The sequence below is a fragment of the Homalodisca vitripennis genome, chromosome 5, assembly GCF_021130785.1.
Source record: "Homalodisca vitripennis isolate AUS2020 chromosome 5, UT_GWSS_2.1, whole genome shotgun sequence".
In the NCBI taxonomy this organism is placed as follows: domain Eukaryota; kingdom Metazoa; phylum Arthropoda; class Insecta; order Hemiptera; family Cicadellidae; genus Homalodisca; species Homalodisca vitripennis.
This window is the reverse complement of record NC_060211.1, coordinates 107,263,792-107,279,211: the sequence shown is the minus strand read 5'-3', so window position 1 is coordinate 107,279,211 and position 15,420 is coordinate 107,263,792. Positions and strand designations below refer to the sequence as shown.

The 15,420-nt window shown below is 29.2% G+C and overlaps 1 protein-coding gene across 2 annotated transcripts in view; it reads left to right on the top strand.

Moving 5' to 3' along the window:
- Window positions 1-15,160, top strand: part of LOC124362678 (phosphatidylinositol 5-phosphate 4-kinase type-2 alpha) — a 47,319-nt gene extending 32,159 nt beyond the window's left edge. For both annotated transcript variants that reach the window (XM_046817379.1, XM_046817378.1), the window contains 3 exons: window positions 1,648-1,816; window positions 5,502-5,775; window positions 6,857-15,160. In XM_046817379.1, the coding sequence (XP_046673335.1) occupies window positions 1,648-1,816; window positions 5,502-5,775; window positions 6,857-7,044 (631 nt within the window). In that variant the 3' untranslated portion in view covers window positions 7,045-15,160. The remainder of the gene's footprint in view (window positions 1-1,647; window positions 1,817-5,501; window positions 5,776-6,856) is intronic.
- The last annotated feature ends 260 nt before the right edge of the window (window positions 15,161-15,420 follow it).

The window sequence follows — 15,420 nt, the reverse complement described above, 5'->3', positions numbered from 1 at the left end:
CCATTACATTTAAAATAATTTTACTTCAGATAAAAATTTAATAAATTGCAAAACACGTAATTAAATGAGTATTAGGGTAATCAAAATGTCCAGTTACTCCCACTGGATCCAGAACAATCATTATAAGGAAAAAGCAAGTATTTTTATGTCAATAAAACCTACTTTTTTGGGCATAGAAACATTGTAAGGTATTCCTCAAAGAGGAATGTCCCCAACTCAACTCTCAATTTCTTTGTAATAAATCATTAGAAAAAACCCCAACCAGTTTGGCACATACAAAAATTCTTGATCTTTATTTTATTTTTTAGTTTGAATTCAACCAAGTCAATACTGATGTCCTTAAAAAACCAAGTCAGTCTTTTACAGTGAATGTTAATATAAATGGAAACACTTGTATATAACTATACTCTTTTAATCAATGTTTCCACAAAACTTATTGAATGAAATTTATATTTGGACAGTTATGAGACCAAATAAATTGTTAAATGAAGGTGGAGTGAGTTATCTATTATTACATTTTGACTGCTATTAACTTTCTTTCTTGCTCGGTATTACAGATACTTACTTTTTTTTGAAACTTGATAAGTTATATTTATTCCTACTTACATATAGTTATATGGTTACATAAAAAAGTTGAATACAAATATATTAAGATACATTTTATATTAATTTTATCATTGAAATAAATATTTTAAGTCATATCCTACTTTTCACCCAATACAATAAAAGAAAACCGTCAAATTAAAAATCATGATGTTATTTTTGAAAAAGTTGTGAAATATTTTGTGGAACGCTACACTAATACCAAATATACAAACAAATTAAAACCACTGTTATAAAAAGAATCAAAACTCATTTTTACAGTTACTTACTTTTTTGAAATTTCATATTTTATATTGTTCCTGTACACAAGGAACAATAAAATATGCACATAAATAAATTAATATCATAAAATTACAATTTTGTATTCCAAAGTTTTAAAATTTAATAATTGTTTTTATTATATTTTTTATTTTAAAATATTAACGTGTATTGTCAGCCACATAAGTATTTAACATATTTTGTCAGCCAAATAAATATTACAAGTTATAGGCTACGTTCTTCCTACATAACGAATGAAAAAAATATCTCTTTGTTTTGTTTCTTTAAGTTATGAATTATTTGGCTGAACACTATACAATCGCCTAAAAGGTGCTTGGCTCTGAGAGAGGTAATCTGTTATAAATGTGTGGCACTGACAATGCCACCCCCTCAAAACTGGTTGGCACTCAAATTGTTAAAGTCGGAAATCTTTGTATATTTATTTAGTAGTGATGAATTTGCATAAGCTATTTCCTCCAACCGTTAAATTATTAACAAATTCTGACCGTTTCAGCAGCGCGGTTGACATGGCATGTTGAGGAAACTCACACCTCGTATTGTTATGCATATTTGTGAATATCAAAGAAATTTGTAAATGCAAAATTATTCATCAATTATTTCAAACCATCATAATCATTAAAATAAAATAATAATCTACCTCCTCATAAAATGTAAATTGATAGATTTGGGGCAAATTACATTTAGTATTTTTGTTTATGATTGATTGGTAATTTTGATCTTATTTTATTTTCCTACTCATGTGAGATATGTTTGCAATTTTTACAGGAAGTTTGATTTAAAAGGATCAACAGTTGACAGAGAAGCATCTGACAAGGAAAAAGAGAAAGACTTGCCCACTTTTAAAGACAACGACTTTGTAAAAGAAGGTATAAAAATCTACATCGGTGACATCGCCAAAGACAAATTATTGGAAACACTGACAGCTGATGTAGAGGTCAGTATGATAGTTTTAGACAGTTTTCTATTGTTATTGATATCTTCAGTACTTGTGCTCTTTGTTGGATAAATGTTTTATTAATAACCCAAATTTAATAATTTTAAGGTGTATATATAAAAACTTAAACATGGGGGGTTAAAAAACCCAGGTTTTTATGTGGTTGTGCATTTTATAGTTCTAGTAGGAAACATTACAATCATATTTGAGGATGAAGTCGGCATTGTATTGTTGGTACAATAACCCTTGAAGATGGATGTTATTATGCATCTAGGAACTAAAGAACACCAAAGAATCGTGATCATCATCAAAATTTTATAAATTTTAAAGCATTCTCAAAAAATGAAGTTTCTTATTGAATCCTTTTAGAGTCCGTCATTTTAATTATCAAAAATGACTAGATACTGCACCTTAATTCACATAAACTGCCACAAGTCAAGGATAATTTTGATGACAATTTTAATTTTTTTTTTGTAAATTATAAGTGATTAAATAGGATATCTAAACCATATTGAAGATGAAGATTGTAGGAGCATTGGAAAGATTTTCATTTAATACAATTAGTAAATTACTACACATTTTATTTTATAATTTGATTTGGAAAGGCCTCGCAAAAATAAAATTAATATTGGAAAATGTGTAGTAATATACTAGTGGTGTTAAATAAAAATGTAGGAGATATTATAAATTTATTTCTACTTTAAGTTTTTAAAACTTTTTAAAGGTGTTGGGTTACCAGTGGTCTGACTTGTTAAAATTACTATGAATAGTTTACCTTGTCTTTCAAGTTCAGGAAATGTCTGTTGACTCTCCATTACTGCAATTGATCATATGCTTGTGGAGCAGCTGCAGTAAAACATGTTTGTAGTCAACCCATCAGATATTTTCAGAACTTTAAATGCAAAATAAACTACAAAAAAATTGTTTTATTATATTTCCAAATATGTAAGGAAAAAATAAGAGCTCCTTTCAAATGATTGTATTTTGTGACAAGGGTATTTTTAACACGCATACACAATTTTAAGGTCTGACTTAGATATGTGTATTACTGTACAGACCTATATGCTACCAAAAATACATACGAAATACAAAATATTTTTTTCCAGTAATGAAAGTAATTTTAAAGAAATTGAGTAGTTGGGATTACAGAAAAGTGATGAGTCTAATATTAGACCACATTAGTTTTCCATAGTGTATCAAAGTCTGATGTACTGTATTTGATTGTGTTACTAAAAAGGTTGATCCTTTTGAACCCACAACCTGTTCATCAGACAACCTGTCCTACAAGAATTAATAGTTATATGAATAATTTATTGCAATATAATAAACATTGCAACTCTTTTTGTTCTGCTTTAGTTGAATAACAATAAAATTCTAGATCAGACAATACCACAGTGAATGCAATATAAGAAAAACACGCTTCAGATTTATTTACAAGCTACTTATTTGTCTCAACAATTTGTTGTGCATATTTTAAGAAAATCAAAATATTTCCCTTGCAAAATCATAACAAAATATATTACCATACTCACAAAATCTTTCAACTGTAATAATAAAAATGTATGTATTTTTTTAGGGAGTTCTTATATTATAAAATAAAATTCATGATTTTAAAAGAGTTGAAAACAAAATATGTAGAATTGTGATTTGGGTACCTGGTATTTTATACAGTTTGTTCGAAAATTATCAGGAAAGCTTTATATTTTTAGATAAAGAAATTAGGCTTAGCACATTGATGTAGAACCTAAAACTCTTCTGTATAAAGCTGTTATTAAATTTTCCTCTCCTTTGGAGAACAGTCCGCGAGGAGTGAGATAAAAAACTTAAAGGAGAGCAAAGGTCAAAATTTATACCAATTTTAAAATCTTTTTCAGTAGAATAAAATGCCAAAAACCCAATCTCTAAAGAATGATTCCTTTGGAAATTTCAGCCATCAGTATTGGTTTTGGTTGTCGAGATGAAATAAGTCTGGAATAAACTATATAATTTTGTCATGATTTTACTTAACCCTTTAAAGCGCTAATTTAAATTACTGTCAAACGCTAAGACATAAAAAAATATTTTTTTTTTAAATTTCCCAATCCTAATTTTTGTTTCATATTCCTTGGTATTACCTTTATAAGAAAAAATAATAAACATGTAATATTACATATTTTTTCGAATTTTATTAACAACCAACACACACGTAGTTAAACAGCTGAATGAACCGAACACGTCTGTAGGCGTATGCCGCGCCACAGGCCATAAAAAAAATGGCGGCGATTGCTTTTAACCCGAGTAGGTACCGTTACAACGTTCACCAACGGTGACAAAGCGTTTTGTCTAGTCCCGATAGTCGAAAGGAACATCGACCTGCTCTCTTACGGAAGTTTTAACAATTAATTCTTCGCCATTTCAAAAGTAAAGCTTTTGCGTTTGTAAACGTTATCCGCGTTTAAAGCATCGGCAGTTCTGCGTCTATAGGTGTTAGCCACATTGGAAGGGTTAAGCTTTATGCCATTTCATGTGCAAAGTATAGTTTTCCATAACAAAATTATTTTTATCTCTACTTCATTGTAGAATGTATAACAGCATATTACATGTTAAGTCTGTACTCTCTCATCTCAGTAGAGTCAGCAAAGAAGCACACTGGTGGTTATAAATTAAGGGACTACACTTTAGTTTAGGTAGCAAAACTTGATAGTAACCTTTGGCAATGATATCAGGGTTGCTAAGTATCTTTATATATCAAAATTCACATGATTTAATCTGATCAGGATATTAATCCACAACAGGAATTCATAGGAGCACCTCTAGTAGCAGATTTTGTAACTACTCCTGAGCCTGGCTCTCATGCAGAAGCAATATATTAGGGCTTTGGGAGTAATAAAATCTGGTGCTCTGTTTGAACAGCTCAGTATATGAAGTCTGTAATGTTGTTTGTTCCTCTTGTGTCCAAGAAAGAACAGAGAGCTACATCTTTCTAAAATAACATGTACAGTCATAGGTTATTTTTCATGAAGGTGACATGATGTTGGAATTTCCGTGTGCATCTCTAATCATAAAAGAATTTTTGTAACACTTCCGGAGTGCTTGAAGATGAGGCGGCTTTTACCAGTGAATGAGGGAAACTACTCCTCTACTGTTTGTCTAGGCCAAGCCAATAGATTTCTTCTGTGACACTGAGGAAGACAGACACACTCCTACCAACTTCTTTTGCAGTCAACGAAAGCCAAGTGGGTGCGCAATAGGCCCTTGAGGCTTAAATGCGTGGCAATAGGCCATCCCTTAGGAGAAGAAAGTCAATCGACCGAGCATATACTACGTCTAGCCCTGGATCGTACACATTATTGTGGGACGGAGATGTGGACAGCTCCTGGATACCATTGTGTTGCCCAGATGTAAGTTATAATGTCAGTATTTGCTGTTCCCAGATTAGTTCAGTTGGTCAAATATAAACCCAGATATAACTCCTGAATGGTGGTTAAAAGGAAATGAGAGGAGTAGGGTGAAACCGTAATTGAATGGCATCAAGTTTAGTTAAAAAATTAAGGAGTATGAAGCTGATAACAAATGTGATGGTGGTAAATAACACATATGGGGTAAGATCAATTTAGCCAAATTTAATGCACCAGAAGCTATTTTATAACTGAAAATATTGTTTCATTTTTAATTAAATATGTTTTTAATTTTCTCAAATTTTTAGTTTCTGACGAAATTGCATTTGATGGACTATTCACTGCTGTTGGGTATCCACGACTGTGCACGGGCGGAGGCGGAGGGGGAAGACATGGATGATGGAGAGCAGGATGATGAAGACGACAGTGATGGTAATGTGGTGGGAGGAGGGGACAGAGTGCCCCCACCTTGGGGTACAACCCCACCAGACTCTCCTCACCAATTAGTCCGTGAGACCAGTCTGCAGTATGAAGGCGGCATTGTTCCGGAGCTTGACATCTACGCCATCCCCAGTTGTGATAGTAAGTCATCATTCTATAAAATATTAGTAGTAAATTTATAAAACCTTGGGGTACAACCCCACCAGACTCTCCTCACCAATTAGTCCGTGAGACCAGTCTGCAGTATGAAGGTGGCATCGTCCCGGAGCTTGACATCTATGCCATCCCCAGTTGTGGTAGTAAGTCATCATTATATAAAATATTAGTAGTAAATTAATCAAATCAAGTAGTTTTTTCTGTTCACTAAGTACATGGATTATAACCCATTCCCCTACCAAATAAAAAATTCAAATATTTAAATGTAGGTGTTTAGTGTTAATTACAAGTGTTAATCAATAATATAACATGTTACAATTGTATTTTATTATCTTATATTTTTAGTATTTAGATGCCTAACAAGAATTGGATTTATAGATCTACCACTAAAAACAAAATTATGTGGATCATCAGTTTGCCTTAGCCATTACCAAGTTTACAGGTTAGGCCTTGTCACATAATTTTTAAAATTTCTTCATCGCCACTTTTACTCAAAATTTAGTTATAAAATTTTCCATTACTTACTTCATTTTTGAGTATGTTTTCCAAAAAGTTACCTTAAAATTTTCTGAAAAGAACGTCATTTTACCACGTCATTTCAGATGGCAACTAATCAAAATAAACAATCAATAGATGACACATCAATCGATTTCTAAGTTAACCAGCTTCAAAATCGAACATGTTATATTTTAACAGACAATTGATATAATAGTATCTCGGGAATGTGTTTTACTCCAAAATTATGAACTTGGCGTTACAGACAGCACCCATCATCGTTTATTACGCTGATACTAACTGATAACGTGCAATATACAATATTGGTAACCAATGGTAAAATAAAATTGTAATAAAATAAGTTAGATTATGACAAAAATGATAAGAAAGAACATTTAATCCAATGGATGAATTTTTAATCAGTGAGTATATCAGGTGCAATTCAGACCGATGTTAATATCCAAATATACTGTACATACACTTATAAGGGTTATATAAATTTATATTCATAAGTTAAAAATATTGTAACTAAGTTTGGTTTGTATATAAGATGTAAACTTTCTTGTTACAGCTGCTCCTGTGAAAGAAATATACTTCCTGGCTCTAATAGACGTCCTGACACACTACGGAGTAAAGAAACAAGCAGCCAAAGCTGCCAAAACAGTGAAGTACGGAGCAAATGTTGACGGCATTTCCACCTGTGATCCTGAACAGTATGGCAAAAGGTTTATTGAATTCCTGAGCAAAGCAATTGAATGAATGAATTTATCAATCAATCAATAGAGTCCAATACTAATTATTTCATCATTCTCTCATTGCAGTAAGCGCACATCAACAATTTATTTAAACCAAATTTTCTTATTCAAAATGAAATTTGTCCATTGTGCAATACTATTTACAATATTCCACATCATTGTTATGTTGTAGGTTTATATAGAAACAAATTAAACAGCTACACTTTTATCACAAAGTCATTATCTTTTGCCTATTTTTGTATTGTTAGATTAGTCTTTTGTATAGTTATAAAGTATATAAATGCAGTAATCTTAAGTGTTCCTTAAGTCCAATAAGGCTCTGATGTATCTTCAAATTAATGTTACCATTTTGGCTATTGCTCTTAGGCACGCTCTTTGCCACTAATAGAACATCAATTATGGCCTAACACTCGGTTTATTGTCCGTTTGATATTTTTGGAATAAATTAAATACATTCTTTCGACATTTAGTTAAAAATGTTGTAGACTAAACTCGAAGAATTATTGAATTTTAACAAAATATTAAGTATTAAGTACTGTTTATTTAAAATATAATGCATACGTGTAATAAATGACGGCTTATGTTTATGGAATACTTCTGCCATTAATTTAAAACTAAGGCACAAGTTAATTTATAGTCCAATTGTTTTGCCGTTAGTGAATTTAATCAAGAAGGTAGCCTATGTTAATTTTTATATGTATATTCTTCAATTATAATCATATTAATATAAATGGTTTCCATTGAAATATGTGATTGGTTATGTATTGTAAATAAACAGTGTAAAGTGGTTCTGAGTTTTTGCAAACTCATAATTACATTATTTTAACTTTTCAAAGATTTTCATAAATAGTCTTAAATATCAATTAAATTAATTAATATTAAATATGAATGAAAAATCAGTTAATTAAATTGTTTGTATTAAAAAAATTTTTATTGGCAGATGAACATGATATTCGTCTTAAACTAAATAAACTTGGTTATTTTTTTCCTCGTTTACTTGTTTGGGTTTATATACAGACACATATGAAAAACTAGTCAAAATATAACTAATCTTAAGAATTATTTTATAAATCATGTCTTATTATAAGTATTTAGCTAGCTTAAGTTTGTGTGAAGCGGAATGATATGTTTATGGGCTTTCCAGTATTAGTGTCGTCCTGTTTATTTGTTAATTTTTTAAAGTGGTAATATTTTCTTTAGGATTGTTTGGTTACTTCCTGTGTCCTTCACAAATGACTTTGTGTTTTGCTGTTTAATTTTTTATAATTTTAAATATTTCCGAAAAATTAGTTACTACTATTCTACCTCGCTGGATTAATTATGTCATAACTTAAAGTGTGTGTTTTCCCAAGTATTTTCACTTTTATAGATTGTTCAAAATAAGTTATATAAAGTCGAGTAATTCGTCATGAATGTCATCTTCATGTTTGACACAACATCCACTTTGTTCTTGCCATCACCTGTTTTGCAACAGCAAAAGTTTAAACCCTTCATGTACAAGTTCCTTGTGTCACATTTATGTGTTCCCTTGTCCATGTCCATTGCTCAGCAGTTTGTAATGTAATAATTGAAACAATGTATGTGACAGAGAAAACATTGGATGTTTAAAATGTTGTTATTGACTGATTTAAGATTTAATCAAATTAAATTCAGTTATCACTATACATTATTGCTTTAATATGATGTTTTCCTATTCTTCATAGGGGTAAAGTTTTTAAAATATGTACATGCACTTTGTATATTGTAATGTTTTGTTTGATTAAATTATGAAGTAATAGCTAAATAATTATTTTGAGATTAATTTATTACAAGTTGTACAAATTTGTAAAATGTTATTCCACTCAGGTACATTGTTTATTGGTTACCATGTCAAGAATGATTATTAGGAATGGTTTTCCATTAGGTTGTATTGATTGGTCAAAGCTCAAGTATTTCCAATGCGTGATGGAACTGTAACTGGCTAATATTGTCATGATGAGCATGGCGGAAGTTTGTACAACGTAATACAAAAATTTTCTGAAATCCATTTTATTGATTTAGACTTATACTGTCAGATTAAACTTTGGCAAATGATTATATAATATTGTCCTTTCTTTTCCTTTGGTTTTAAGATTCAAAATAACTCATTTTGTTATTGCTTTGAAAAAGTAATTTTACAGTCTTGTGCCAATGTCCTGTGCTACGTTAATAAAAAATGTGTTATCTTATAAATAGTTTTTTAATGTTATCCAAGCCTTGGGTTTTTAGAATGTTTCCTAAAATGTGCAACATGATCATGTTCATGTTTAGTTAGCATTAGATAAGAAAGCCATTTTTGAGGTTAGAGAGATATTATATTTTGATTTATCCCTGAAGCAATATTATTTAACAAGGAAGGACCTTCTTGAACTTGGCCAAAAATCAAACATAGTCTGACTTGTAGTGTTAAATATCAGTTGATGTGAAATGACATTCGTCAAAGGTTTCTCTTACACTGCCTCATCTGGATGCTTTTTTACCCATATTTAATACGTGTATCACAGTGTTGAAGCTCAAATTAATGATCACTCTAACTCATAAATATTAAATCTAAAAAAAAAAAACTGTGATAGTTCTAAATTCATTAGAACATTACCAAGTTCCATAATTAAGTGTACCATTCATACCAACTGAATAAAGACGCCTAATTTAACCTAGAATTCCATTCTGAACCAAAATCACTAAATATATTAATATCTATTAAAAGCATTTTGCTGTTTTTAAAGGAAATTAAACCCACAATGTCATTAGCTAAACTCTAAATTATACAAGAGTTTATATATACCATCTTGAACAAAAATCACTCAACTTTGTTAGAATTTAGTTGATGGTTTGAATAATTAACAATTATGACAAACAAAACACAATTATTATGAAATCTAGCACTTAAGTTCCTTGCTTGGACTTGCCTGTAATTTTTCCTCAAGGTCAAAATACTACAATGGAAGTTCAGAATATAGTTTTTTCAGAACAATCTTATAGAATAATCTATTAAAATGTTTTATTTTTAACCGCTTCCCGGTCTACTTTATTTGCCCAAGTTGGTCATATTTAGGTCCACTTTTTTTACCATCAGAAATAGTTTTTTACCAGCGACAACTATTTATATTGATTAAAAATTGTTTTCATGCATATTTCATGTCTTTTTTTACTTTAAAAACTATATACAAGATTAACCCGAGTATACTCGGACGTATGTATATATATTATAAATAAAATGAATGTTTTGCACACACGAACATACTCAAATTTTATTATAAATTGTATCTCAAACATTATGTTGTTATATTCACAATATATCTAATGAACTATACAAAAGGAATATAATGAAATTCTGGTAGAGAATAAATGAATGTGTTGAATATAAAAAAATAAAAACTCCCATCTGATTGTTCAAAATCACTAACAAGCTCTTCATCGCTCATGGTCTAATACACCTCTCAAATTTACTTGAAAATAAACACAGGAGATATTGTGAAACACAGCTAAAATGGCAGCGCAATGAATGAGGAAGGACGACGCTAGCGCGATCTACCGATTCCTCTACAAACTATTACAGTGCATATAAAGTGCTGCTGCAGGCGGGGAACTCGTCAAATAACTACTGAGCAAGTTAATACAGGCCAGTCCAAATTAGAACGGACATTTATTATTTGTTGCACGAGTTTACTCGGGTTAGTCCGTTTACGAACATTTGTAAAAAACGGGTTAGCTCGGGATAATCCAGGAAGCGGTTAAAATGGAAAATTTATTTTTGAATTAATTTATATTTATCTTTTTATTTAATACATACATGGATATAATCACAATGGTCTGTTCTCCATTACTTTATCCAGTTACCACGAAGAAAAGCTAATACAGATTTTGATTTACACACAATATTAAGCGTGTCATAGATAGTCATGACCAGGGGATTTAGTTTTACAATATATTACGTTAACTGACACAAATTGATAATTTTTGGAAACTAAGTACAAAACTGTTAAGACTACTTTTTAGCAGTTGTCAGATATTACATGATCTAAAATGATAAAAACTTTCCAAAAATACCAAAGTCTTTATCTGTATCTACCACAAAATACACAACCGTAATATTTTTTTTTATTATTAGTTATTACAAAGATAGTCTGATAAGAGGTACATTACATTCTTATATTGGCCGTCATTTTTTCTATTACTCTCAAGCAAATTTTAATCAATGGCTAATTTATAGTTATAACAGCTAGTTTTTAACAAGTTTTATATTACAAAAAAATTGGATGATAAAGTTGAATTTTTGGCATATTTTAAAGTTTGAATCATATATGAAAAATCCAACATTTTACTATTTGGACAACTTGCTGTGCAATAGTAAAATTAGTAATATTTTGGTCTTTTTTGTGTTTGCGTTCTTTTTATTTAAAAAAATACTGATATGGTTTCATAAAGAGAAGTCCTGCAATTCAAGTGCAAAATGGTAAATGTAATTTTTATATTTTATTATGTACAGTATTTCAACATTCTGAAAAGTATTCACAAATGCTGCAACATCATTAGCACCTTTTTTGTGTTCTTACCATATGTTGCTAACTATTTCTAATACAGATTTTTCTTGTATTTTTATTGTAATTATGCTTGAAATACTGCACAATATTCACCCATAGTATATTTATCTATTTCCAAAACACCAATTGAAATTTTACCTGGAGTATTTGTTTGCCTATCTACAAAACCAATAAAGATCCCTAGTGTGAACCAAACTTTTGGTACTTAATCTCATTTCCTATGATCTATAAGGAGATTGTTTGTAAATTGAGATTTTAAAGGCCAGTAGTTTTGGTTTTTATCGTTGTTCTTTAATCATAACGTTATAACTGTAAAAGTAATGCTGTATTGTTACTAACTACTGTGCAAAGATTGCAAATTTCTATAATTTTGGAAGTCTTCTCCTGCTGGAATAATTGGTGTTCGTGTGTATTTTGTCAAAATGTAATTATATATTGTTTTTTGTGCTAACGGTATAATTTTGCATTTGGAAATAGATGTATGTTTATCTTTGTGCTTATATTGTAGCCAAAGGCAAGGACTGCTGTATTCCATATTGATTTACTCCTTATGCCAAACCATTTCATGGTAATAATATGAATTTTAATTTATACGTGAAAAGAGAAATTTGTTTAAATAATTCATGAAAAATGTTAGATGGCTTGTTTATTTACAAGAAATAATTATCTCTTTGAGAACTACATGACTATTACAGTGACTTGTTAATATAGGTGAGAAAGATATAGCTACTTTTTTATAATCGCTATTGTTTTGTTTGAATCCCAAGGCCACCATGAGAGTCCAAATTTATAAACTACCACTAACATTGTAAGATTATGATTGCATAATTTTCAACATTGAATACAATTATTTTATTACACAAAACATGTTCAGAAAACAACACAGGTTAATGTTTTTCGTTTGAAAAAGCATATGAATATTTTTTTATATGTTCCAAAAAATTGTTCTGTATTGGATTAGTTCATTTTATATGTCATCAGCAGCAAATTAATTGATAAGTACTTTGTTTCCATAACTATTTACTTAGATTTTTATAATTTATTACAAATTTAGTGTTCTTTGTTTTATACAAGTAAAATCAACATGATTAATTCTGATCCATAGCAAACTGAATAGGAAAACAATAAACTTTCAAATGATGACTATAGAAATGTTCTCTTTAATAGCCAGCAAAGCTGTACTAGTGGCCATCTTAATTTTAGCCCCATAAGAACAATGTTAAACACTTATGATAAATATAATCTTTTTGTATCACAGCCTTACTTCTTATCGTAGAATGCCTTAATTTAAAGTGATTATTTAAAAAAATCAAACTTTACAAGAAAAACTAAAAGTCGTTTGGATGCGTACTCATAATACTTTAAAAATGGGACATCTTCCATAATTCTACGATGAAAAATATAGGTATAAAATTATTTCAGTTCAACATTGTTCTTATAGGACAAAACTCAAGGTGGTTGTTTACAGCCAGCTCTTAAGAGTTGGTTGTAGTAAAACGATTTTGTCACTAAACTTCATAAGAACAATGTTAAACTTCAAACGCTGTTAAGCTCTTATTTTTTCTTAGGGTTATGGAAGATGTGTTAACCCTTTTAGTGTCAGACATGAAAAAGTTTAAAAATACAAAGTGCCACATTATTTTTAGAGTTAATTTGCGAGAAGTGTCAGAGGTTTTTTGCCAAATACGCAAGTCCTTGGAAAAAAATGTAAACCATTATTATTTATGAAGATATCTTAAACCTCTTTACATTAATAAATTATGCATTTAAAAATATTGTTGTTCTAATGGGGTTGCCAATTAATATAGCTAGCAGTACAGCTCACTTTTATCTTAAAAGCGTGCAAATATAGCAATATTGAAATTGTTCTATTTTACCATAATCTAACTCTAACTTAAAAATTAAAATTTTGTTTTATATGGTCAATATTTAGCAGAGTAAAAAATTTCAAACAAAATTTTATTATGATTTGAGATAAAGGTTCTCAATTTTTAAATTTACAAGAACAATTTGTCAACTTTTAGGAAGCCAAGAAAGTAATGATCATGTTTTTGTCATTATTGGCAAATGTATACATACTAGAATAATTAGGGGTGAAAATAAAATTAGTCCTTGTTGTAGAATGTATGTAGTAAAATTTTCTAATTCTTTTTAGCTACTCAATTTTATAAATGATTAAATTTCTTACTTTCAAATTGTAATAAGGACGATGAGTGCTGTATTATGATTGTTCATCTAAGACGTACAGTAATTACAAAGACCATTCATTGAGGAAAAGATCAAATTATTAAAGAAATTATGCTATTTAAACCACAAATACTTGACTTCTTTCAAGTCCTGACCTTTACTCACTTCCCACGATCTGTCAGCCACAAAATGTAAGAAGTAGTAAGGTGGTTGGAATTTTTTTTAACTTTAAATCTTTATGATCATGAAATTAGGTGAGTGAGATTATGTTATTTCATTCAGCTAAGAGAGAGGCTTACCGTGATTCTAAGTTTTTACAACTATGTAAAGCAAAATGTGCCTTACAAGTACAGCAATTTGTCTGGTCTTCCAAACAAAAAAATTAATTTATTAAATCAATATAGCAAACTTTTCCTCACTCACTTGATTTTGTAATCATTACAAGAACTCTTTCAAAGAAATACATGACATTTTATTTCATTTTTGTGTTTTATAATATTGTTATTTTTAAACAATATTTTTGATAGATGACACAAGCAGTTAATTTTAAAATTGTAATAACAAAAGTATAAAATTAATAAATTTTAAAATTTTAGCTGAGTTAAAAATTAAAAAAAATTCTGTTTGTAGTTACTGACTTGTTCTGATTTTCAAGGATTAAATACTGAATTTTGAAAATGTCATCACTAGTTCACCTATGTATGTATTTTGTGTTTGTGTGCTAAAATAAAATCTTAAATTTTTTAAATGTTGTATTAGTTTTAGTTATAAACATAAGATGTTTTATGTATAATGGCTGCCACAAAAGTAATTTTGTAATTACACTTTATTAGATTATATTCTAACTACATTAATCCAATAATGATTGCTTCATTTCTAGTTATGAATTGTATTTGTTACAAGTTTAATTCATGTAAATTATTGTTTGTTATATGACTGTATATTATACTTGTATATATATTATTGCTTATAACAAAAACTGAATGGTATACTTCGATTTTTTAAATGTATATGTACAGTTGAGCGTAATTATTACTCTTTTATTTAAAGTTAACTTTACTCAGCAAATAAAGGCAAACCCATTTATCGAAGATTGCAATTTGAATATACAGCTGCACATGAATCAATATAGACTGTGTTCTGTTTTTTATTTTGTCGTCTTGCTCAGTTTGTTGTATGATTAGATAATATTGTTTTTTTTAAATTTTTATTAAAAATTAAATGAATGTATAAAATAAATTACATAAATGTATAAATATGCAATGTTGTTATTTTGTTCACTCACTCGCTTTCTTGCTATTACACTTGTATTGTTTACTGAATCATACTAAAATTGTGAAAATATCAAATATATCATGTTAACATTTTGTATATTATTTTTTCAATTACCTGATGTGTTTATATTGACATCCCAGGTACTTATTTCAAAGTAAATATTTGAGAGTATCAGTTTAATGCAATCTATTTTTAAAATAATAAGTAATATAGCACTACTAGAATGTCAGCAATAGTACTTAGTGTTTTATGACAATCATGCTGACAGACATTAGTGATAAAACTATTCAAACAATATCTATTAGTTTTCACATACTAATTAATTGCTAAATAATAATTTTATAAATAAGACATTT